This window comes from Eupeodes corollae, chromosome 2 (genome assembly GCF_945859685.1).
Source record: "Eupeodes corollae chromosome 2, idEupCoro1.1, whole genome shotgun sequence".
In the NCBI taxonomy this organism is placed as follows: Eukaryota; Metazoa; Arthropoda; class Insecta; order Diptera; family Syrphidae; genus Eupeodes; species Eupeodes corollae.
The window spans coordinates 63,689,567-63,713,243 of record NC_079148.1 but is presented as its reverse complement, the minus strand read 5'-3'; the positions used below and the strand labels follow the sequence as shown (position 1 = coordinate 63,713,243).

The window sequence follows — 23,677 nt, the reverse complement described above, 5'->3', positions numbered from 1 at the left end:
AAAACGTTATGGACGTGTACCTTACGACGGTTGAAAATATTTCTTGATAATCGATCCCTTGACGTTGCGAATACCCCTTTACGACCAATCTAGCTTTATATTTTTCGACATTACCACTTGCATCTTTTTTCGTCTTGAATGTCCATTTCGAATTTATGGCTTTCTTTCCTTTTGGTAAAGAAACTATTTCCCAAGTGCCATTTTTCAAAAGATCTGTATATTCATCGTTCATTGCTTTTTTCCAATCATATATTCGCTCTTCATTGCCTCAGCGACTGTCTTTGGATCTTCATCATTGTTGCTTGCCAGGTACGATAGATAACCGTATCTTTCAGGTGGATTTCTTATTCTGGTAGATTGTCTAAAAGCATTGATCCTATCCATTCTTCATCTAATTTAAGACCAAAAGACCTGAGCTTGTACGATGTGTTTAAAACTTCGTTATCGTACGCATCTACGGTAGAGAAAACTTTCCATATTGTAGAAAAAAAACTTTTGGATAAGCCCAACTGTCCTCACAAGACCAGAATCTTGAAAATTTTCTGAAGAGAATCCCAAATCTCCTTAGCGCTTTTGCAATGTCTTATATGAGGATAAATGGATCTTTCAACAAGCAATATAAGCTCCGATTTTGCGTTTAAGAGCTTCGTTGCATCCTTCTCCGTCTCACTTCCATCAGAACAGCCTTCCAAAGGCCTTTCATTTGGAAATAAGCTACAACGAAAAATTTCCAGTCATCGAAGTTTTCTCTTCCCCGAAACTTTTCAATACTGAATTTCGTTTCAGACATCTTTTCTCAATACAAATTTCCTTATTATTTTGTATTTAGATCGTCATAAGGCCCATAACCTTATGTTTTAAGATTCTGAACAATAATAATATTTATTTTCAATACATTAAACATATAAAAATTAGTACAATTTGATAACGATAAAATAAACTAAGTATTTTTTTTCACGACCAATGTATGTCAAAAGAAAAACAAAACATCGAATTGAAGATGGGTTTCGAGTCTATAAAATCGCCCAACAACAAAAAGTCTAAAGGGGTCAAATCACACTATCTTGGTAGCCAATTCAATATCGCCTCGGCACGAGATAACCATGCCATGAAACAACTGGTGCAAAATATCAATTGTGTCTTGAAATCGCATGTCTTCAATCCACAAGAAGTTAGAGATAACCAACCTATAGCTGTCGCAATTCACGACGAAGACCTGGCCAGCAACATTTTCGAATAACTACGGACCGTTGACGCCTCGCGCTTAAAATCCATACCAAAATGTAACTTTATTTGAATGCATTGGGACTTCGTGAATCTCGTGTGGAATGGTGTAATCCCGAATCCTGCAATTTTACTTATTCATTCCATTCATCCAAAAATGGGTCTTATCGCCAAAGATGATTTTTTGAAAAAAAAATCCTAGATCAACAACCAACTGCTCTAAAATCATATTAACGAACACATGAAGCTATGTATGATCGTTTGGTTTCAGCTCCTGGTTCAATATAGCCGCCTTGAGCTGTCAAAATCAATCCTGTTGGGATAGCCTTGAAAATATATTTTTAAAAAATCCACTTCTTTCACTTCCACTTCTACAGTCTTCCTTTTGCATTTTTCTAATGTAGGCATAACTTTAAACATGATCTGTGAAGGATTTGATCAAAAGCATGCTGGCTTACGAGATATCGAGCCTCAAACCCGGCCCGCCCTGCCTATTTACATTGTAACATTTTTATACCTTGCGTTTTCCCAAAAGTAGTGTTTTTAAAACTGTTGACGCGATTTTGACGAAACTACAGAAGATATCTTAGATCTGTTACTCATTCACAAATCATCTTGCAAGCTTTTTTTAAAAACCATTTTTTTTATTTCTTACAGTCTTTTTTAAATTGCAAAACATACGAGGAGTTAAAAATGCCATTTTGTGAAATTTCAAATATGAAAATCAAATATTCAAAAAAAAAATGTGTCCTAATCAACGTTCTAAAAATTAAGTTGTTCGTTCAAGGTTCTGAAGCTGAGATATTGTGCCAGCCCTTCTATTCCGTTGCACCGACATACAGTAGTGCATTCAGTGAAACGTCAAGGGTAAATTTTATTAAAAAAGAGTTATCCTTTTTTTGTTTTTCAATAATGTTCTAAAATTGAATAATCCAATAAAAAAAATTGTTCAAATATCATGTGTAGTTTTTTGCAATCCATCCTTGAAAAATAGACCGAAAATAAAATTTCCACATCGTTAAAAAAGAAAAGTTTCATGTTGCTATTCGATTCATATATCAAATAGAAATTATATCATTTTTAAATGTACATATTTTTTACCTGTTCGATTTTGTATGAATAAAATGTTTAAAAAAATAGTTTTCAAAGTATATTGCCTTCCATTTAATGTATAACCTTAAAGGATTCTTTTAAAAACTGATCAATTTTACTTAATAAAACTCAGCATCTTAAAGAAGCCGTCTCAAAAGAATAAAAAGTTTAACTTCTGTTTTAAAGCGTCTTCTATTTTTTCCTAACACACGCATTAATTTAAAAAAAACACACACATACTTTTTTATGTATTTTTAAACGCTTTTATAAATATTTAAATAAAATATTTAAATTAAAATGTTTAGCCTATGATATTTTTTACTTCCACTATTTTCACGCTGCAGTATCTCAACTTAACTCGTTCTCAATCAGTGTGAATAGACATATCTACCACTGTCTGTGTCAACGAATTAGCAAAGAATCAACAATGTTAACTAATAAAAGTAATTGCAATGATTAACATTGCAACTTCAGTTTTATTTTATCTGAAAACACTGATATAACAGAAAGGTCACCTAGGCGTATACGCACTTTTTTTCTTTGAATAATTTACTCATTATTTAAAATAATTACATTCTTTCCAATTTATAAATGTAGAATAATAATATACACTTCATGGCGTGAAATTACAATCAAGTATTAAGGAACTCATATTGTCCAAAGCTAAAACTTGAATTTTAAAGAGAAAGTTAAAGTTAAAACTTAATACGGAACTGTAACTAATTAGCTTTTTTTAGTGGTTATATGTATCTTTCAATGTCTATCTTAAGTTTCTTGCGAGTATAATTTTTCATAAAGATCCACGAAGCCTTTAATATAAATTTGATTTTTGTTTGTCTTTCACTTTAAATTTGAAACTAAAAAATCAGCTTTTTCTTCGATGGCTTCAACGATCATTCTTAGAATGAAATCCCGCATTTAGCAGTTTGTTTAAATGCATTTAAATCGTTTGATTTTATAGATATTTTTAATATGATATGGTAAAGCTCAAAAATTTGAGTAACTTCTGGCTTATCAAACAATAATTTTAGTTCAAGAATTATAAAAAAAAATTTAAGGAGAAAATAATAAGGATGTATGATGCAATGTTTAAAAGTTACAACCATTTATTTATTTGCATTTCGAAAGTAAATTTAAAGCTAATCCAGCCAATAATTGAGATATTTTTAAGTTAACTTAGATACTTAAGCTTAGTGAGGTATTTAAATGTTGAAAGAGTCATTCGCCCTGCCACGTTTCAAAATAAAAATGAGTAAAAGTGATGCGCTTCAAAAAGCGGTATCAGAGCAGACATCCTTCAATTAAAATAAAATGACAATTTAAAGGTTTTTCACTCCTCCTGAATATACGTAACCTACTTTATTCAACGTTCAGATGATGATGATGTTTTTTTTTTAAATCAAACTTAGGAAGGTACCTAGGTACTATATTTTTTCACTTATTATTACAGAGTCAACCCAAACCCTAACCCTAACCCCAATGCTAGCAGCCAGGGTTGATTAAGGAGAAAAGAAAATAAATTTATTCACGGGAAGTAAGTGTTCATGACCTGCCGCAATTTTAAAATTCAAAACGCTCCGCCACCACCACCATGTCTCCCCCCGCCCCAGACTCTAAGAGCAGCATTGATGATGGGATGGTATGATGGCTATGACGATGACGATAGCAATGGCGTTGGTGCCTAGTGGCAGAAGGGAGTCCTTTACTACAAACTTGGAATATAGCCAAGCTGTAGCTATTTTTACAAACATTGTGAAACTGTTACTGATGTTGCTCCTGTTGCGCCTCTTCTTTGCGTTTTTTAACGTCTAGTTATTTTTCTTTTTTTTTATTATTTCATTCTTTCAACTTTCAAGTTCAGTTTATGTACTTACATTTTTAATTTTTCTGGCAAACACATAGAACGAAAGGACGAGAAATTTTTTCTCTCAATTTTTTCTTCTTCTTTCATTATTATTATTATTCCCTGCAATGTGTCCCATTTCTTTTACGAGCGTCTTGTGGTAATGATGTTTCTCCTCGCATTCTTTCCAGCGTGTCGCGGAACTTTTGCGAAACAGAATGAAGAAATAATAAAAAAAAAGAACTTTCATCTTTATTTCCCCTCATTATCAGAAGAACACCCTCTTATTATATATTTACATATTTTTTGCACCCTATTTCATTACAACTTTTTTTTCCTTCTTCTTATTCACTTTTTTCTAACGGTTGATGAACTTTTTACATAATGAAAAAAAGCAACGCATTTTTCATGATTTTTCTTTCTTAGCTTGTAAAAAAAATGTAAACAGAGAGGGCGCGAGCAATTTTTTTTTTTGTTTATTATTTTGACGCGATGTTTTAATTTGTGCTTTGTTTTGGTGGGTGAATTTGAAGCCCCCTTCCATGTTCTCTTATGTTTTTTTTTACGTTTTACTCAGTAGACAGTCGCTAATAAGTCTTAATATACTTCGTCGTCGTCGTCTGCCCTTACGTAATAAATGCTTCAAGCTTCAAGGTTACTTTGAGGAAGAATAATACAAAAAAAGGAAAAACAACAGACAAAATAAGAAGGCTGGATATGATAATGATAATGAGTGACCGACTTTTGAAAGGAGATAAAGTTAATTGATTTGCTGTTTGATTCAAGGTGAAGCCGGAAGTTAATAATGGTAATTGATATTGGAAAATGAATAAAATGAAAAACTACAATTTGTGTTTTAAAGCCCTTTAGGTTTTTATTTTTAATGCTAAAAGTATTGACTTTAAGCCCTTTTAGTAATTTTTAAATGCAGACGAAATTCGAAAAACTTGAATTACAGAAATTATTTTACTAAGAGTACAGATGCTTGTAAATCTATGTATTTAAATTGTACGTAACTATTTAAAACCGGTAAAAAAAACTGTAGGTGTAATCCTTAAAGAAGTGGAAATTGCTTATTTTTTTAAAAACGTACAAAATATTTAGCGTGAAAGAAAACTAACTGATACTAAACGTTTCCTAGAAACATTGTATCGAAAGGACATACTTTTTGAAAAAAGCAATATGGTGGGAAACTGATTTCAAATATGGTGTCGACAGACGTCTAAGTGAACGCATTTTTATGTCAGATGCTGGTTTTCTTTTTGCTTATGTTTTTAGAATTTTATTAAAACTTCTTGAAATTAGTCTTATCCGAAGGCCCTCGCTTTATTGATTGCGAATATGAATGAATGAATACGCAAAGTCCAAAAAGTCTTCGTAAAACAGCCTAATTTAAGTGTTTTTTAAAAAAATGTACTAGGAATTAATGTAAAAACCAAAGTGGTAACGTTGAAAAAACTTAGTTTCCACCTTTATCTTTACACCAAATTACCAAAAAATTATGATTGTGATATTCACCAAAAAAAGTTACGACTTTTTAGACTATGTGTATGTATGCATTCAACTTCGGTTAAAATGAGTTTTTTTTTGCGTTTTGGTATTTAAGAAACCACTTGAAATTGGTCGTATTCAAACTTCTTGATTTCGAATACATGTTTCACAGACGGAGGGTGGACGTACAGTGGTGAACACGAAATTAGCAGTAGAAAAAAAATAAAAGAAATATCGAAACGAACTTTTTTTAATTTCAGCGTTTTTGTTAACTAAAAAAAATGTAAATTAAATTTTCAAAGGTAACATTGAAATAGCAGTGATAGTCTCAATTAAGCTTATATCACTGTTATGTGATATTAAACAATTGAAATAATAATAAAAAAAAAGATTCTGCTTCAGTACTTTGTTGAATTTCCCCGATTTTTAATAACAGCCTGACACCGCCGTGGCATAGAATCTACCAAACGCTTGCAACGCTCCGCTGGTATACTATACCATGCATTTTTAACTGCTGCCCAAAGTTGAGTGTTGTTGGTTGGATTGGCATTATGCACAGCTCTTTTAAGGTCGCCCCAAAGGTTTTCAATGGGGTTCAAGTCAGGGGACTGGGCCGGCCAGTCCATAACATGAACCCCATTGATCCGAAACTACTCCTTTGCCTTCCGACTAGTGTGTTTCGGGTCATTGTCTTGCTGGAAGACCCATTTCACTGGCATTTCTTCTTTTGAGCATGTTAACATGATATTTTGTAAGATGTCAACATAAACATTTTGGCCCATAATCCCATCGATTTTGTGTATTGGGCCAACACCGTTATAGGAAAAAACATCCCCATACCATGAGCGATGAACCACTCGTGTTTGACGTTTTTCGTTGTATATTTGGGTAGGTATTCGGTGTTCTGAGGACGTCTAACAAACTGCCGGCAACCAGTGCCACCGTACAGGACAGTTTTGGACTCGTCCGTCCATAAAATGTTTCGCCATTTTTCCACAGAAAAGGAAGCAAATTTTCTTGCGAACTCCAGACGTTTTTTTTTGTGAATTTTTGTAAGTAAAGGTGTTTTTCTTTGGCTACGTGCTGGTAATTTTGCTTCCAAAAGCCTTCTTCTAACGGTCATATCACTCACATTCAAATTCAGCTCTTGTCTGATTTGTACAGCTGACTTTTTTGGATCTAGTTTGGCTGATTTCACAATCCTTCTATCATCCTGGCATGTTGTTTTCCTTATTCCACCTCTGTTTTCAGGTTTTTTAAAGTATTTTATAGCATTGGCTATCATTTTGGCGGAACATGAACAAATGCGCTGGATTTCTGTATAAGATTTCCCTTCCCTGCGCAGCGAAAGTATTAAGTTTCGTTGCTCGCCGGCGCAATGCTTACCACGACCCACTATTGTGAATACAAAAAGGAAACATATTGTGTAAAAGCCAGTTCCTGGTTAAAACTATTTAATTAAGATAACTCACTTATTTTAAAATGATATCTGAGTGAATTTTTCAAAATAAAAACAAAAAATATCAAATTTTTACAGACCACTGCTATTTTATTGTGCACCTGAAATAAGATCTACAAAAGCAAAAGTAACTGTTTTTGTATGATCATGAATTGCTTGCTATTGTTTTCTCTTATTTTCTACTGCTTAATATTTTATCTTAATCTGACCGCATTCATTTTTAATGAGTGAGTTCGGAACTTAGAGAAGTAATGCATTGCTTTATTTTTTTGAAACTACTGCTATTTTCGTGTTCAACACTGTATGTACTCTCCTGAAAGACAATTTCAATCGTGAATTGTCCGAGAAACATTTTCGAATGACATGATATACGAAAACGTATCGCAATCGAAGTTTATATGCCACTAAACACTTTTAGTGGTTCCGATTTGGCGTGTACGTGTCTAATGATGCTAAGTACATGTAACGAGACACTAAATTGGTTAACAATCAAAGAAAGATCAGCAAACGGTTTCAATAATGTTTTCGACATCTGATAAATTTTACGAAAAATTAAATTGATAAAAATAAAAACCGAAAGAAAAGAAATTCTGCTAAAAGTTGGTAAGAATTAGTTTTCGAATAAAATATCTCACTAACAAGAATTGATAATAAAATCATACTTATTTAATAACTACTTCATTTTTTAGAAAATGCGTGGACAGCTGTTTAAAAAAAAAACGAAAACCTCCAAAAACAACTGAACACTGCAAGACTTTTAGAAATATCGACAGACAGTAACAAATGAGAAGTTATACTTGTGAGTCGCATTGTAACAATTATCATAAAATCCAAATTTTATACAAATGGGACTACAAATTTATTTTAAAGCCTTGAGTAGGCAGTTAATGAAAATTTGACAGGTGTAGTTTTTTCTTTGATAACTGTTTTACAACATGACATGATGTAATTATTTCAAAAATGTCTTACTTATGAAAGAATACTCGCTTGACATTTTCACAAAATATTTTTGAAAATATAGGCAGTCCAAAAAAGAAAAAAAAGATTATACTCTTGAAAATTTTATTCTAGCATGGCATTATTTTCGAAATGAATCACTTTCAACAAGCCCCACATCAATTTTGAAAATGACCCACTTTCAACAAGCCTTACAATGTTCGCTAGAAAAACTAAAACAAGAAGCTGAGATGCGACCCACACTGATAACTTAACATCCCGCCTGTCAATTTGTCTTGCTTAAAAGTTTGTCTATATGTACTCGTATCAATTTTTACCAAATTTGCGTATTATTTTTTGTAGATTTTATTTTTTACAAACAAAACGGACTGTTTGATTTTTATATAAAAATTACTGAATATCGAAAACAATATTTTCTGTTAAATAAAATAAGTTTGAAGAAAATATCTTTAATTTTTGAAAAGCTATTTGAGTCGAAAGTAAATTTTTACTAAGTTTTTTTTTTAGAGTTTTATTTTTTTTTTTAATCTTACTGAATTCTGAAACAATATTTTTTGAAAGATAAAAGTAAATTAAAGCCAATATTTCAAAGTTTTCAAAAGATATTTGAGCCGAAAATCAATTTTTACCAACTTTTATTAATTATTTTTAGGTTTTTATTTTTTTGTCAATTCGATTTTTCTCAACATTTTATCAGATGTCAAAAACATTATTCTTCGTTGCACAAAATTGTTTTAGAGATGAAATTATATTTTAGTCGTAAGATTTTGGAGGTGACACATTTTTTTTCAGTTTTTTTGATTTATAAAAAAAAACCGTTAAATGGAATTTTTCCAAAAAATATACTTGTTTGGTATCACATTACAGTTTATTATATAAAATTTAATTCAAGTCTCTAGCGTTTTTGGTTCGTAAGATATTTAGGGTTAACCAAAATTTGCACCTTTTTTTTCAAACAGCTATGGTAAATAAAACCACCCACGCAATTTTCTTGAGAGCCCTTTCTGCATCTTTCTGCCTTATTATCTGTACAGCAACATTTATTTGAAAACGATATCTCTTCTGGTTCTTGAGCTATGGACAATGAAAAAACGTCGCGAACGTACGGACGTACGTTCGTCAACTTATGTAAATTATTTGGTCTCGTGAATATTGAAATCTGTACAGCCGCTAATTTAAAACAAAATTTGGAGTAGGCACAGATTGATTTTGAGTATTTTTTCTATTAATAATGCATGAGGAGCAAATATATTAAGGCAAATTTTTTGGGAGCTATGCTCTTTGGAAAGTAAAGACTTCTGTTTTAATTCAAAAATAAAAAAGAGGCTGGGATGCGACCCACACTGATAACTTCCCATCCTGTCTGTCGATTTGTCTTGCTTAAAAGGTTTGTAGGTTTTCGTGTTTTGTTAAAAAAGTTGTCAATCGAATTATTCTAAACAATTTAAAAATTAATAATAATATTTTGCAAATAATGAAATAGTTAGATTTCAAAATCTATTTTTGTTAACGAGATTTCTTAGTCGTTAACCAGTTTTTACCAATTTCAGTATCATTTCTCAAAAGTTTTCACAGAATGTCGAAAACAATATTTAATGTGAGATAAAATAAGTTTAAAACCAATATATTTAATTTTTGAAAAGACATTTGAGTCAATTTTTACGAACCTTTGGAAGAAATTTGTTTAGGTTTTTTTTTTTGTTGAAAAACTTTCAATTCGATTTTCAGAAAAAAATATAGAATGTTTGAAACAATATTTCTAAAAATAAAAATTAGATCTAAGCCAAAATCTCAAAGTTTTGAAACTATATTTAAGTCGAAAATTAATTTTTTGCCTACTTTTAATTATTTTTAGGTTTTTAATTTTTTGTAAAAAACTCTCAATTCGATTTTTCTCAAAATAGTACTCAATTTTGTCGACCATATTTAAAAAAAATTAGTTTAAAGCCAAAGTATCAAAGTTTTGAAAAGTTATTTGAGTCGAAAATCAATTTTTACCAACTTTGAGTAATGTTTTTTTCGGTTCTTATAAAAAATAACTTTCAATTAGATCTCAAAATTTGACCAGATGTTGAAAACGTTATTTTTCGTTATGACTAATTGTTTTGGAGATGAAATCATTTTTTATTCGTAAAAATTTCGAGGTGACAAATTTTTTTGTCAGTTTTTTTGATTTATAAATAACCGTTTATTGGATTTTTTTTTGTCAAAAAATATACTTATTTGGTATCACATTACAATATATTATATAGAATTTAATTCAAGTCTCTAGCTTTTTTGGTTCTTTAGAAGGGTTAACCAATAATGTCACATTTTTCTCTCTTTTTGCATTATTATCTATATAAAAAAATGTATTTGAAGTCGATATTTCAACTGATTTTTGAGCTATGGAAGACGAAAAAAAAGTCGCGAACGTACGGAAGTACGTACACTCGTACGCACAGACATCTTTTTAAAAATCTTTTATTTTCTAAAAATGTCAAAATGACAACCGTGAAACAGCTGTTAAAACATAAATAATTTCCGGGAAAATTACCGGAAAGAGCTCAAGAAAGTGCAAGAGGTCAGGAGTCAGCAGATGGAGCAGCTGGTGTGTATGAATCATCGTTTTAAGTTCAATTCTTGGAGTAAAATAGCTGTTAATAGTTTTAAATATCTGTAGCTGTTTCCGCTGGCCAAAAACCCTAGTGTTAAAGATAAGCGATGAAAGGCGAATATTGCTTTTCTCATTGCAGTATCTTTTTTCGATTATTGGTTTTACTTTAGACAGAAATTCTTCATGCATTCATAACTTTTAAAATCTTCTTGAAAAGTTAAATCTTACCCTCCTAACAATTTTGTTTGACCAAGTTTTTGCTTTTTTTTTTTAAATATTAAAGTGTTAAAACAAAAATTGATGTATTCGAATGAATCGAAAAATGTTTGTTAGTCGCCCAATGTGAAAACCCTTAACCCCCTTCAACACTAAACCAATGCTGAAACTCCTTTGACCGTGTATTTATTTAAATAAATTCGGATTTCAGTTTAACAATATTCATGTTTTAAGTGGTGTTCTCAATAAATGTAATCAAGTTAAAAAAATATAAAAAATTGTATACATCTTGGTGAAAGTTAATGTAATTTTGTGGCAATTGCATTATACTTTTAATTTATTTAAAACATAATCAAGGACTCATATAGCTTTACTTCAAATCAGCAAAATATTCGATATCATAGTTCCCGAAAAAAAAAAAAACCATTCTTGCAAAAAAAAAATAAACAAATATCTAATACCCTGTGCAAAAATATATATACTTTCGTTGTCCATTTTTTCAGTTTGCATTTTTGAACCATTTTAAGAATATTTACAAAACGTTTCAGCAACAAATAAACATGCCGGAAATGTTTCTGAAAACGTTTTTTTTTTGTTCTGGACCTTTTCGAAATATTTATCAAAATTACTTCTGTTTCCTTTTTCGAATGAGAAACTTTACTTGTTTCCTAAGCATTTAAATAAGTAGTGTGGGGAAACGAACATTTTAATGATATGTATGATATAAAATGAAAATGCAATCAAAAAAGCCAATAACTAGTCACAAATTTTCGAAATATGGAAAACATGAGGAAGATACAAAAAACTCATGAATATAAAAGTTCTGAGTTCTTGTTTAACACTCTATTTTCACGCACAAATTTATAAACATAAATAGGAAAAATTATTTTTGAAATGTTTTTCAAAGCGTCCACACCAAAAAAAGAGGCTGGGGTGCGACCCACACTGTAACTTCCCATCTCGTTTGTCGATTTGTCTTGCTAAAAACGTTATCAGTCAAATTATTCTAAAAAAATAAAAATTACCAACAATATTTTGGATATGATAAAAGAAAATCTATTTTTGTTAACGAGATTTTTATTCAAAAACCTATTTTTAAAAGTTTTTATTTCTAATATATCCAAATTGGATGAATGAAACTAATTTGAAGTCAATATCTTCTATTGTTTTTTTCTCAAAACCAACCTCTGTCTATCAACTCCTACTCTCACCTCCCCGTGGTAAAGATCGGGTGCCTAGTACCTCAACTGGAGATTGGGTTCCAACCCCAGTGGAAAGTTGTTGGGGGCAACAAACGAGAGAGGTGGGAGATGTGTTTCCACTAAAGCACATTTCCTCACACAGACGGCAGAGGAGGAATTATCATTCCCGAGATGGAATCAACGGTGGTGTCTACAGTTCCAGTAGGGTTGAACTACTTAGTGAACACCTTATAAGGCTTCTTCGACTTATTCATAGCCTAGGCCTATAAGGAGCGGTTTTATCCAGCTCCCCATCCTTGGAGTTATACTAAGGATCAAGCCCTCCAGGTTGGGGGTTGTGCCGTCGGGGTGACTTCCTGGCCACGTAAAAGCTTTCATAGTTGCGAAGCACCAACAAGCCTCGGATACGGACGGATTTACTGTTGACAACCAACGCAAACAAATAAAGGACAACGAACTTCGGATATGCACGTGGAATGTTAGGTCCCTTAACAGACGTACAGCCAAAGAATTAGCAGAGGCCCTAGACCCCTATAAAGCAGATATCACCGCCATCCAGGAAATACGATGGGATGGGCCGGGCAAAAAGAGGATGAAAAACTGCGATATTTACTATGGTGACTGCTGCCATGAAAACCAACAGCGCTTATTTGGATGCGGATTCGTCATTGGAGCCAGACTTAGGCAAGAAGTCTTGAGCTATAGGTGCATCAATGAGCGCCTCATGACCATACGCATCAAGGCTAAATTCGGCAACACCCACAGAAGAGAAAGACGACAACACCAAAGATATGATCTTCGAGCTCTTAGACAAAACATATGAGCAGTGTCCTTTCTACGATACTAAAATAGTCCTGGGCGATTTTAATGCCAAACTAGGAAAGGAAGACATCTTTGGTGGAATAATCGGGAAGAACAGCCTGCACGACAACACTTCCGACAACGTATTCAGGCTCATAGATTTTGCTGCGGGGCGAAACGTCATGGTAGCCGGTACGCGTTTTAAACACCTCAACATCCACAAAGGAACTTAAAGCTCTCCAGATCAATCTACCGTCAACCAGATTGACCATATTGCGATCGACGCCAGACACACTTCCAGCATCATGGATGTCCGAACTTTCTGAGGAGCTAACATCGACTCGGACCACTGCCTCGTTGTAGCCAAGGTAGCACTTCGGGTCTCCAGACCCAAGGCAAAACAGGAAGGTGCTGGGAGAAGGTACAACGTTGAACGGCTTCAATCGCCAAATCCTTTTTCGACCGAGTTACAAGTAACCACTCTCGAAGTGGTCAACACAATGTATCAAAAACCAACGGCAACAGTGCCAAGATGCCATTAGAGACGCCGCCTCTGATGTGCTGGGTCCCAAACAGCCACCAACAAGGAACTCCTGGTTTGATGAGAAATGTCGGCAGGCAAATGCAGCCAAACAACAGACAAAACAAAGTACATGCTGTCGTCAAGAAAGGACATGCAACACCGACATCTTAGTCAAAACGTCACTATCGACAGACGTAACTTTGAGGTAGAAAAGGACTTCGTCTACCTTGGCCCCGCTGTAAACGCAGAAAACAACACCAGCGCTGAGATCAAACGCAGAATAACTCTTGCTAACCGCTGTTTCTTTGGACTAAGAAAGCAATTGAGTGGTAAAGTCCTCTCTCGAGGGACCAAAGTGTTGCTATAGAAGATCCTTATCATCCCCGTCCTACTATACGGTGCAGAAGCATGGACTATGACAAAAGCGGATGAAAGCACCTTGGGTCGTTTCGAGAGAAAAGTTCTTCGTGTGATCTACGGTCCCGTATGCATCGAAGAGGATCGGAGGGGGAGATGGAACGACGAGCTGTACGGGCTGTACAGCTACGTAGACTTAGCCAGAAGGTAAAAGTCCAACGACCTAGATGCGTGGGTCACGTAGAGTGCATGGAAACCAATGCTCCGGCCCGGAAATTCTTCGAATCCACACCCACAGGACAGCGCAGTGGAGGAAGACCGAGGATCAAGTGACGCGCACAAGGAAGGTGACCTCACCCAACTTGGAGCGCGAAACTGAAGACAAGTAGCTAGGGACCAAGCTAGATGGAGAAGTTTGTTGGGTGAGGCCCTAGTTCACACAGGACTGTAGCGCCAATTTAAGTAAGTAAGTAATTAATCTATGCGTCCTGCAAATTTACGTATACGGTCAAATTTCCTATTTAATCGGGTCTATTGATATCACCTTTCACTCCCTCCGAATTTCGTAACAAATTTTGTCTGTATAACGAAACAAACTCCGTTTATTTTTATTTTTAATATCATTCTCTTTCTTTTAATTCTTTTAATGTTTAAAAGTCTTGATTAATAATTTAAAAAGAAATTTTTGTCATATGTATGAAAATTAGGTGGCGCAACAGTTCGTTTTGACTTAGGACCTAGGACCTAGTGACTTTTAACTCTTAACTATTCCTGTGTGCGAGTAATATTATTAGGGATAGAAAAGACTTACAATTAAAAGCCGAATCCGCACCGGGACGGCTTATTTGAGAAAGCACGTTTCTTAACAAAAATTTCTCTTGGAGGATTTGTCAATCCCTCTCACAGGAAGGAATTTAATCCAAGATCTTTGGGCAGGCAGTCGCACACACTAACCATCACGCCGCATGTACTACGGATCCTCTCAAATGTTTAATTTAAACATCAACTTTAAATATCTTTAAATAAAAAGATTGAGCAAATACAAAACTATATATGTAAGTTTTATTAACATTTAAGGAATAGCATAATTATTTTGTGTACATATGCACATAATGTATGAATACTTTTAAACCAACTTTATATAAATAATAATAATAACAATAGTTGACATTTAATTTGTGTTTTTAAGTTGCTTCGATACAATAACCGCATTGCTCTGGGTTGAATTCCACGTATTATTGCTTTGTTCTTCATCTGTTGTATCTTCAAATGCAACTCTTCTCTTTGCGGCCGCTATTTCAACTTCTGAGGGTGTTAGTCCAAAAAACGATGCGAGCCCACCTCCAACATAATCTATACCCGATAGCACCTTAGTTCCCATCTTATTTGCTTTAAAACGCATATACGGAGCCCATTCTAAATCTTTCTGTAAAGTAAACATTATTTTAAGTATTTTTTATTAATTAAAAAAAAGTTTTATGTACTCGTTTCATAAGATATTTACAAAATTAAGCCTCAACGTTACCAACATGGGAACTTAAAGTATTCAAAAGTAGTTTGAAACCAATTATTGAAATTTTTGGAACACATCGTCGGTTTTATAACTAACCTGATAGGAATCAAGCATTTCAAAATTGGAATCAAGAATTTGAGCGATTATATTCCAAAATGTCAATCAACAATTAGCTGTTCATTGCAAACGATTTCATCATTGAAAATTAAAGATTTACTTGAAGACAGTAAGTAAGAAAGTAATTAAGAAACTACAATTAATCAGCTTTATTTTTACACCAAACATTAAAAAAAAACACATTGAGTCTCTTAATCGTTTTTAAGACTTGAAACAAAATTTTCAATGGCTTCTTACAATTTATTTTTTTATTTAATTTCAATTTTAAATATAATTTATTTTTTCGCAAACAATTTGAAAATATACTTCCGTTTGGGACTGTATTCTTCCACCAGTAGCTTTAAAGAAAATCCAAACAAAATTGTACTAGATCAAACGTCATTTCTCAGCTGATTGTGATAGGGGTTGGTGTCTATGTTTGTTTTGATTATTTTATGATTATGATATGAATGACTAATAATTTTAGTAAACAAAAACTAATGTCACTGTTGTCCCGCCCGAGCTTTGTTCTTTTTCTTTGTTTTTTCTCGACTTTTTTTATTGTTTTAATAACAGAACTTTGGTAATTCTTGCACTTACCACATTTACACACTCTTCAGTGTTCTTTCCTGCTGCATCACATTCGTCTTCGCTATCAGAATATTCTTCCATGACCCCATCGCTGAAGTATAATAACTTTTTGGGCGCCTGCAAGTTAACCACAGCAGTTGTGTTACCTTCTCCATTCCTTCTGCTGCTCAATTCTATTCCATCGGTTTCCATGAAGGTAATACGCTTTAAATTTACAAATTTAACTTTTAAATAATAAATATAAAAATAATATAAACTGAGTTGCACAATGTGCTGCTATCTGCTATCACTTTGTTACGACTTGAATTACTATTTTCTACTAAACTTGTTAAAAGTCTAACTGGTCGATAGCAATGTTCTTTAAAGGAAAATGAATGTCGACATGAAATAAAAATGTGTTGCGACTTACGACGATACGGCTATTAGTCAATCGTCACCGATGGCCAACTACAGTAGTGTTTAAAAGTAATTATGATATAATTTATTTTTGTCTAGTAATGTTACTATTTTTAAGTCTTCAATTATAAACACTTAAAATAAATTATGTAAGTAGATTAGGTAACCTATCACTGCACTTAAGGGTATAATAAAAGTCGCCCTAGAGATAGAAATGACGGTTAGGTACAAAATTCGAGGCTCTCATCTATCTCTCAAGTAAAATCTCAGCCCACCAAAAAGTTTATTCCATTTTTAGGAAATTATAGGTATCATTGGTTTTAATGTTTTAATTATTGACAACTTTTAAAGCATTGGAATTTTTTGACATTTTCGTTGAAAATGTCTGTCAATTCCGAATAAGAATCAAGAATTTGTTAACCTAATGAACTTAAAGTGTTGGACAAAATAATAGAAACAAGTGTCTTCATTATTTTCGATACACAATATTTGTAAGCCTTTTGCCGTTCGCAAAATTGTTTTGTGGACACAACTTTATGTTAATACGGTAAAAAGTTCGAGGCCAATGATGATTTCGTCTTGAAAAAAAAATAATAGAAACAACCTACTTTAACTGATATTCTAACCTAAGGATCCATTTTTTTGTAGGAAAATAGGCGTTTTGAGTTTGTTTATAAGTTTGTCATTGTCAGATGTTTGATATTCGATACTAAACTAAATTTTTAAAAGTCATCTACAATTTTAATAAATATATGGGTTGTGGATTACATTCAATCTGGAAGAACGATGGTTGAAATTACAAAAACTTTAAACTGTTCGAAGAAAAAAATATTTTAAACTTTACATTCACGCCTAAAGAAGGAGCAAGATGAAGAAAAAGATAAACTTTTTCGCGCTTTGATGCACTATTGAACTCAAAAATGAATTAAACAGATCAGTGACAGCTTGAATAAAAAGAAACCAACTTATAGAAGCAAGTCTTTCTGGTAGAAGTTCACGAAAAGTGGCATTCTTTAACCAAGCAAAACATTATTCAAAGACTTCCCTTTTGCAAACAAACATTTACACCGTTCTTATTGAAAAAACGTTTTGTGTTTGGATGAAACGAAGATCAATTTGTATACTTTCGATGGAAAAATTTATGTTAGAAGGCGAAGACACAAGAAGTTTAACTCAAAATACACAAAGAAGATAGTAAACCACGGTGATGGGAATATAATGATTTGAGGGTATTTTCAGCATTTGTTGTAGGTCCAATATTTTGGATCAAAGATGAGATGTACGATGTGGATTATGTCCACTTCTTAAATTCAGTTATGCTAATATTAACTGAAGAGGTGGTTCTAATCAAATTGGATTTCATGGAGGATATTAACCCGAAGCATCCCTCAAAATTGGCTACAAAATACTTACAACAAAACAAATTCAATGTTATGGAATGGCCATCACAATTATTATTAAGTTTTTCGTTCAAAAAATGTGTCCCGTTTTTGAGACATCGAATTTTGAAAAAATAGAAACGCATACAATTTTTTTAAAATCCAAAACAAAAATGTAAACATTTTTGAACATCAAATATTATTAAAAAAGAGGCTGGGATGACACTGATAACTTCCCATCCCGTCTGTCGATTTATCTTGCTTAAAAGTTTGTCGATATGTACTCGTATCAATTTTTACCAAATTTGCGTACTATTTTTTGTAGACTTTATTTTTTATGAAAAACGGACTGTTGGATTTTTATATAAAAATACTGAATATCGAAAACAATATTTTCTGTTAAATAAAATAAGTTTAAAGCCAATATTTCAAATTTTTGAAAAAAAAAAAGATATTTGAGTCGAAAATCAATTTTTACCAACTTTTATACATTTTTTTTAGGTTTTTATTTTTTTGTAAAAAAACTGTCAATTCGATTTTTCTCAACATTTTTCAGAATGTTGAAAACAATATTTCTTATAAGTAAAAATTAGTTAGAAACTATTATCTCAAATTTTTCAAAAGATATTTAAGTCAAAAATCATTTTTTACCAACTTTTTTCCCATTTTTTTCAATTTTTATTTTTTGTACAAAAACTGTCAATTTGATTTTTTTCAAAATTGTACTGAATGTTGACAACAATATTTTTTGAAAGATAAAAGTAAATTAAAGCCAATATCTCATAGTTTTGAAAAGATATTTGAGTCGAAAACCATTTTGTACCAACTTTTGTTAATTTTTTTTCCGGTTTTTAATTTTTTGTAAGAAAATTGTCAATTTGACCTTTTTCAAAATGTTACTGAATGTTGACGACAATATTTTTTGAAAGATAAAAGTAAATTAAAGCCAATATCTCAAAGTTTTGAAAAGATATTTGAGTCGAAAATCAATTTTTACCAACTTTTATTAATTTTTTTTTAGGTTTTTATTTTTTGTAGAAAAAAATGGCAATTCGATTTTTCTCAACATTTTTCAAAATGTTAAAAACAATATTTCTTAAATTAAAATAAGATTGAAGCCCAAACTTAAAGTTTTCGATATTCAATTTATACCAATTTTGAGTAATGTTTTTTTAGATTTTTATGACAATTTTTTTTTTGATTTATAAAAAAAACTGTTTAAAGGATTTTTTTCAAAAAATATACTTCTTTGATATCACGTTACAATATATTATATATAATTTAATTCAAGTCTCTAGCGTTTTTGGTTCGTAAGATATTTAGGGTTAACCAAAATGTTCACCTTTTTTTTAAACTGCAATGGTAAAAAAAAAACACCCACGCAATTTTCTTGAGAGCCCTTTCTGCATCTTTCTGCCTTATTATATCTCTTCTGGTTCTTGAGCTATGGAGGACGAAAAAACGTCGCGAATGTACGGACGTACGAACGTAAGTACACTCGCACGCACAGACATCTTTCTAAAAATCTTTTATTTCGACTCTAGGGACCTTGAAACGTCGAGAAATGTCAACATTTTCAATTTGACAAATCGGACCCATTACAATAACTTCCTATGAGAAGTTAATAATATTATGTACAAAAAATTATTGAAATCCGTTTGTGAGCTCCTGTGTAAATTTTCAAATCAAAATGACAATACACCATTCTGGAGCAATACAACAATATATTTTTCTTATTCAAAGAAGCAAAGTGTAGAACAAAACTGTAAAAAAAAATTAATAAAAATCCGTCGTCGGTCGTTTTTAAGATAATTCGAATTATCTAAAAAATATCCAAGTTGTCTGCTGATATTTTTGATCTTTAACAAAAATAAAAAAAAAAACACATAACTCGAATAGCTTAAAACCTTAATTCCCAATTTTGAACTCAATCCAACCAATGGTTTAGGCTACAGGGGCGAGGGTAGACAGACAGACGGATGGAACCTGGGGAGGCACTTTTTTCGACTTCTCTATCATCGTAATGTCATGTTTGATTAAAACCGAAACTTGCCATATAGTTCGTATGTTTCGAAAGTAAAAAGAGATCAAAACTTTATTAAGAGAGAAGATTTATAATTTTCTCGGTAATAGCGTTCGGGTTTCCCGAGCCTCAGATGCGTAATTTTATTTGTCAACGTATCTGCAGCAGCTAAGATAAGAAGACGATTTTGTACCTAAAATTGTTTTCTAATTTTCTAAAGCTCGTACTGATATGCAATGAAAGATCGTAATTGCTGCGTCAGTGAATAACCCGAGATTTTTGTACCGAATTCTCCTCATGTAATGTTAACTGTTGATATTGATTTTCGAATCGGTTTTCGTGAATTGAAGCTCACACTCTCACCTACAACAGCAACATTCTCTTCTCGGTGCACTGTATAACAACTCACGGTGGCCATGTCTAATGTCCATCAGTGATGTCGACTAACTCAACAGAGGGTTTCCGAAACTTCTTTTAAAAACGCACTTTTTAATAAATAATAATGAATACTAGGTTTGTTCCCAAGATTTTTGGACAGAAATTGTTGGTCTGTCAAATTTTGAAGAGGAGAAGAAAACTCCAAAAAATGTATGGAACGATTTCCGAAAGGACAACGCTCTTAAGTCATGCCAACAATTTGTGCCCAAAGAAATTTCATGGGCAGAATTTGTCAGGAACGGACATTTTTAACACCCTCGCGGGCGCTCTCTTCTTCCCAAAACTAACAAACGTCATTTGGGCAACAATTGGCCTTTTGCTGAACTTTTTATTTTTTCCCAACATTTTCCAAGTTTCCACAGAGATGTGGTACTAATTCTCCGTCACGAGTGGTGCGAGAAATAGCTGTTAGTGTCACTATGTATAAAAAGAACCACTATGTAGCCCAACCTGTATTATACCACATAAAATGTGAATTTGTCTATTTAAAAAAATATATTTATAAATAAATTAGTTCGAATACGGTTGGGAATAAAAATATATTGTTCAATTGATCTGGCATTCTTAATGGGATTTTCCATAGGTAAAATAAGTCAATTTATTCATGATCCATATTTGTCAAACCACAGTTTTCTCTGTTCTTTTACATTCCATTGGTAAAATAAATTGCTTATTTTTGATTTAAGATCAAATTTGCAGATCTGGTTCTTAGATTTACCCCTTTTTGCACTAAAACTAATACAACTTTCCACTGATACAGACACAAGAAAGATATTGGACCTAGTTAAAAATTTTAAGCTGGAAATTGGAGAACTTAACCGCACGAAATTACTCTTAATTTACCCATGGAAAACCCTATCTTTAGCTTTCGTATTTTATTCTAAATTTATTATAGAGGCAATACTTTCGGTTTTAAGATTATTTTATATTTTCTATTGCAGTTTTTATTTTAGAATGTTCAAAATTTGTCACTGATTGGGAGTCCGTTTTGATTTAATACCGTTAAGCAAGACCCTCTTTATAAAATATAATATGTAATTTATGCATTCAAGAAAATCAACACATCAACAAACATAAATAAAGAAATACTCTAAACAAAGCTAATTTGTATTACAAATTAGGAATTATGGAACAAACTTGTCTTTAGATTAAAAATAAATACTACTTGTAGTTTGCTTTTCTTCACACTCACAAAACCCAAATAAAGACTTTCGAGGACTTTTTTTTATTAAAAACCATTGAAAACTACTTTTTACCGATTCCGTATTATGTTGATCCTCTATACAGGCAATTTAAAATTTAATTAAATAAACTTCCATTTGTTAGCATTATTGGACAATTATATTTTTGTTTAGTTATTTTTTTTAGGCTCTGTTGCAAAACAAAAAAGCTTTTTGATGTTTCAACCAAAAAACAGAGATAATTTAGTTTATCTTTGGTGATGGTAAAATACTCGTAAGGTGTATCTGATAACACAAAATGTTAAACAAATTTTTAACATTTTATAGTCTTCAAGGTTATAAATAAATTTGGTATAACTTTTTTTCTTTCGGGCGCAACAATTTTGCTTATCAGTTAGGTGATAATACGCGTAGTTCTACCCAAAGTGCTTTCATCCGCTTTTGTTATAGTGAATGCTTCTGCACCGTATAGCAGCAGCAGGACTGGGATGATAAGTTTCTTATATAGCAACACTTTAATCCCTCAAAAGAGGACTTTACCACTCAATTGCTTTCTAAGTCCAAAGAAACAGGGGTTAGCAATAGTAATTCTGCGTTTGATCTCAGCGCTGGTGTTGTTTTCAGCGTTTACAGCGGAGCCTAGGTAGACGAAGTCCTTGACTACCTCAAAGTTGCGTCTGTCGATGGTGAAGTTTTGACCAAGACGTCGGTGTTGTATGTCCTTTCTTAACGACAGCATGTACTTTGTTTTGCGCTCATTAACCGTTAAACCCATTTTTGCCGCCTCTGCCTCAATACTCACAAAAGCCCCCTTGAAATCACCCTGATTTCTTCCGATTATGTTAATGTCATCAGCGTATGCTAGTAATTGGACAGACTTTTGAAAGATAGTGCATCTTGTGTTGACGTGTGAGCTCTGCACAATTCTTTCAAGCACGATGTTAAAAAAAATCGCATGGCAGCGCATCACCTTGTCTAAAACCTTTTTTGACATCAAAAGGTTCTGTTAAGTTGTTTCCAACCTTAATGGAGCAGCGTGAACTCTCCATGGCCATCCTGCACAAACGGACGAGTTTGGCAGGGATGCCAAAACTAGACATGGCTCTATACAGGTCGTCCCTGTAGATGCTGTCATATGCGGCCTAGAATCGATGAAAAGATGGTGGGTGTCGATTTGGTAGTCTTGGGTTTTTTCCAGGATCTGTGTGAATATTTGATCAACTGCGAACTTTCCTGGTCTAAAACCACTCTGATAAGGACTTACCAGGTTGTTGACGATGGGCTTTAGACGTTCACATATTACGGCAAAGAAGATTTTATAGGCGATGTTAAGTAGACTGACTCCTCTATAGTTGTTGCAGTTTAGAGGGTCTCCTTTTTTCAGGATCGGGCAAACAATACTGTGGTTCCATTCATCGGACCATATCTTACAGATTAGTTGGTGCATGCTCCTAACAAACATATCTCCAGCTGCTTTGAAGAGCTCGGCATTAAGCCATCCGCTCCAGCGGCTTTATTAGACTTCAGCTTAGATATGGCAATCTTTAATTCGTCTAAGTCGGGAGGACGGGATTGTTGGCTTTCGTCGTCTATGTTGAATGGATCATCCTGCCTGACAGTGAAATTCAGTTCGTCGTCGCCGTTGTACAGTCTGCAAAAGTGGTTCTTCCATATCCTCAGCATTGATTGTGGTTCCACTATGATGTTTCCACTTTCGACTTTGCAGTCTTCGGTTCTAGGTTTATGTACCTTTGAATTTCGTTTCACCTGTTCATAAAACTTTCGAACTTCATTCCTGCTTTTAAACCTCTCAACACCTTCGACCGCATGCTTCTCATACCCTCTCTTTTTTCTTCTCTAGTGCTTTTATGCAGCGCCGCTTTGCGTGCCTGTTGTTTGGCTGCATTTGCCTGCATTTGCCTGCCGACATTCCTCGTCAAACCAGGAGTTCCTTGTTGGTGGCTCCTCGGAAAGTTCGTACATACATGATGCTGGAAGCGTGTCTGGTTTCGATCGCAATATGGTCAATCTGGTTGACTGTAGTTCTTCCCGATTATTCCACCAAGGTTGTCTTCCCTTCCTAGCTTGGCATTAAAATCGCTGAGGACTATTTAAATATAGTAGCCAAGACACTGCTCATATGCTTTGTCTAGGAGCTCGAAGAACATGTCTTTGATGTTGTCGTCTTTCTCTTCTGTTAAGGGACCTAACATTCCACGTGCATATCCGAAGTTCGTTGTCCTTAATTCGTTTGCGTTGGTTGTCAACAGTAAATCCGTCCGTATCCGGGGCTTGTTAG

At 33.2% G+C, this 23,677-nt stretch overlaps 1 protein-coding gene across 1 annotated transcript; it reads right to left on the bottom strand.

Annotated features, from left to right (window-relative positions):
- Nucleotides 1–14,801: 14,801 nt before the first annotated feature.
- Nucleotides 14,802–16,345, bottom strand: LOC129945578 (protein FAM177B). Its single transcript, XM_056055404.1, has 2 exons — nucleotides 15,971–16,345; nucleotides 14,802–15,187 (listed from the first exon to the last, which is right to left on the bottom strand). The coding sequence occupies exons 1-2, from the start codon at nucleotides 16,151–16,153 to the stop codon at nucleotides 14,933–14,935; spliced, it is 438 nt and encodes a 145-aa protein (XP_055911379.1). The 5' UTR covers nucleotides 16,154–16,345; the 3' UTR covers nucleotides 14,802–14,932.
- Nucleotides 16,346–23,677: the final 7,332 nt, after the last annotated feature.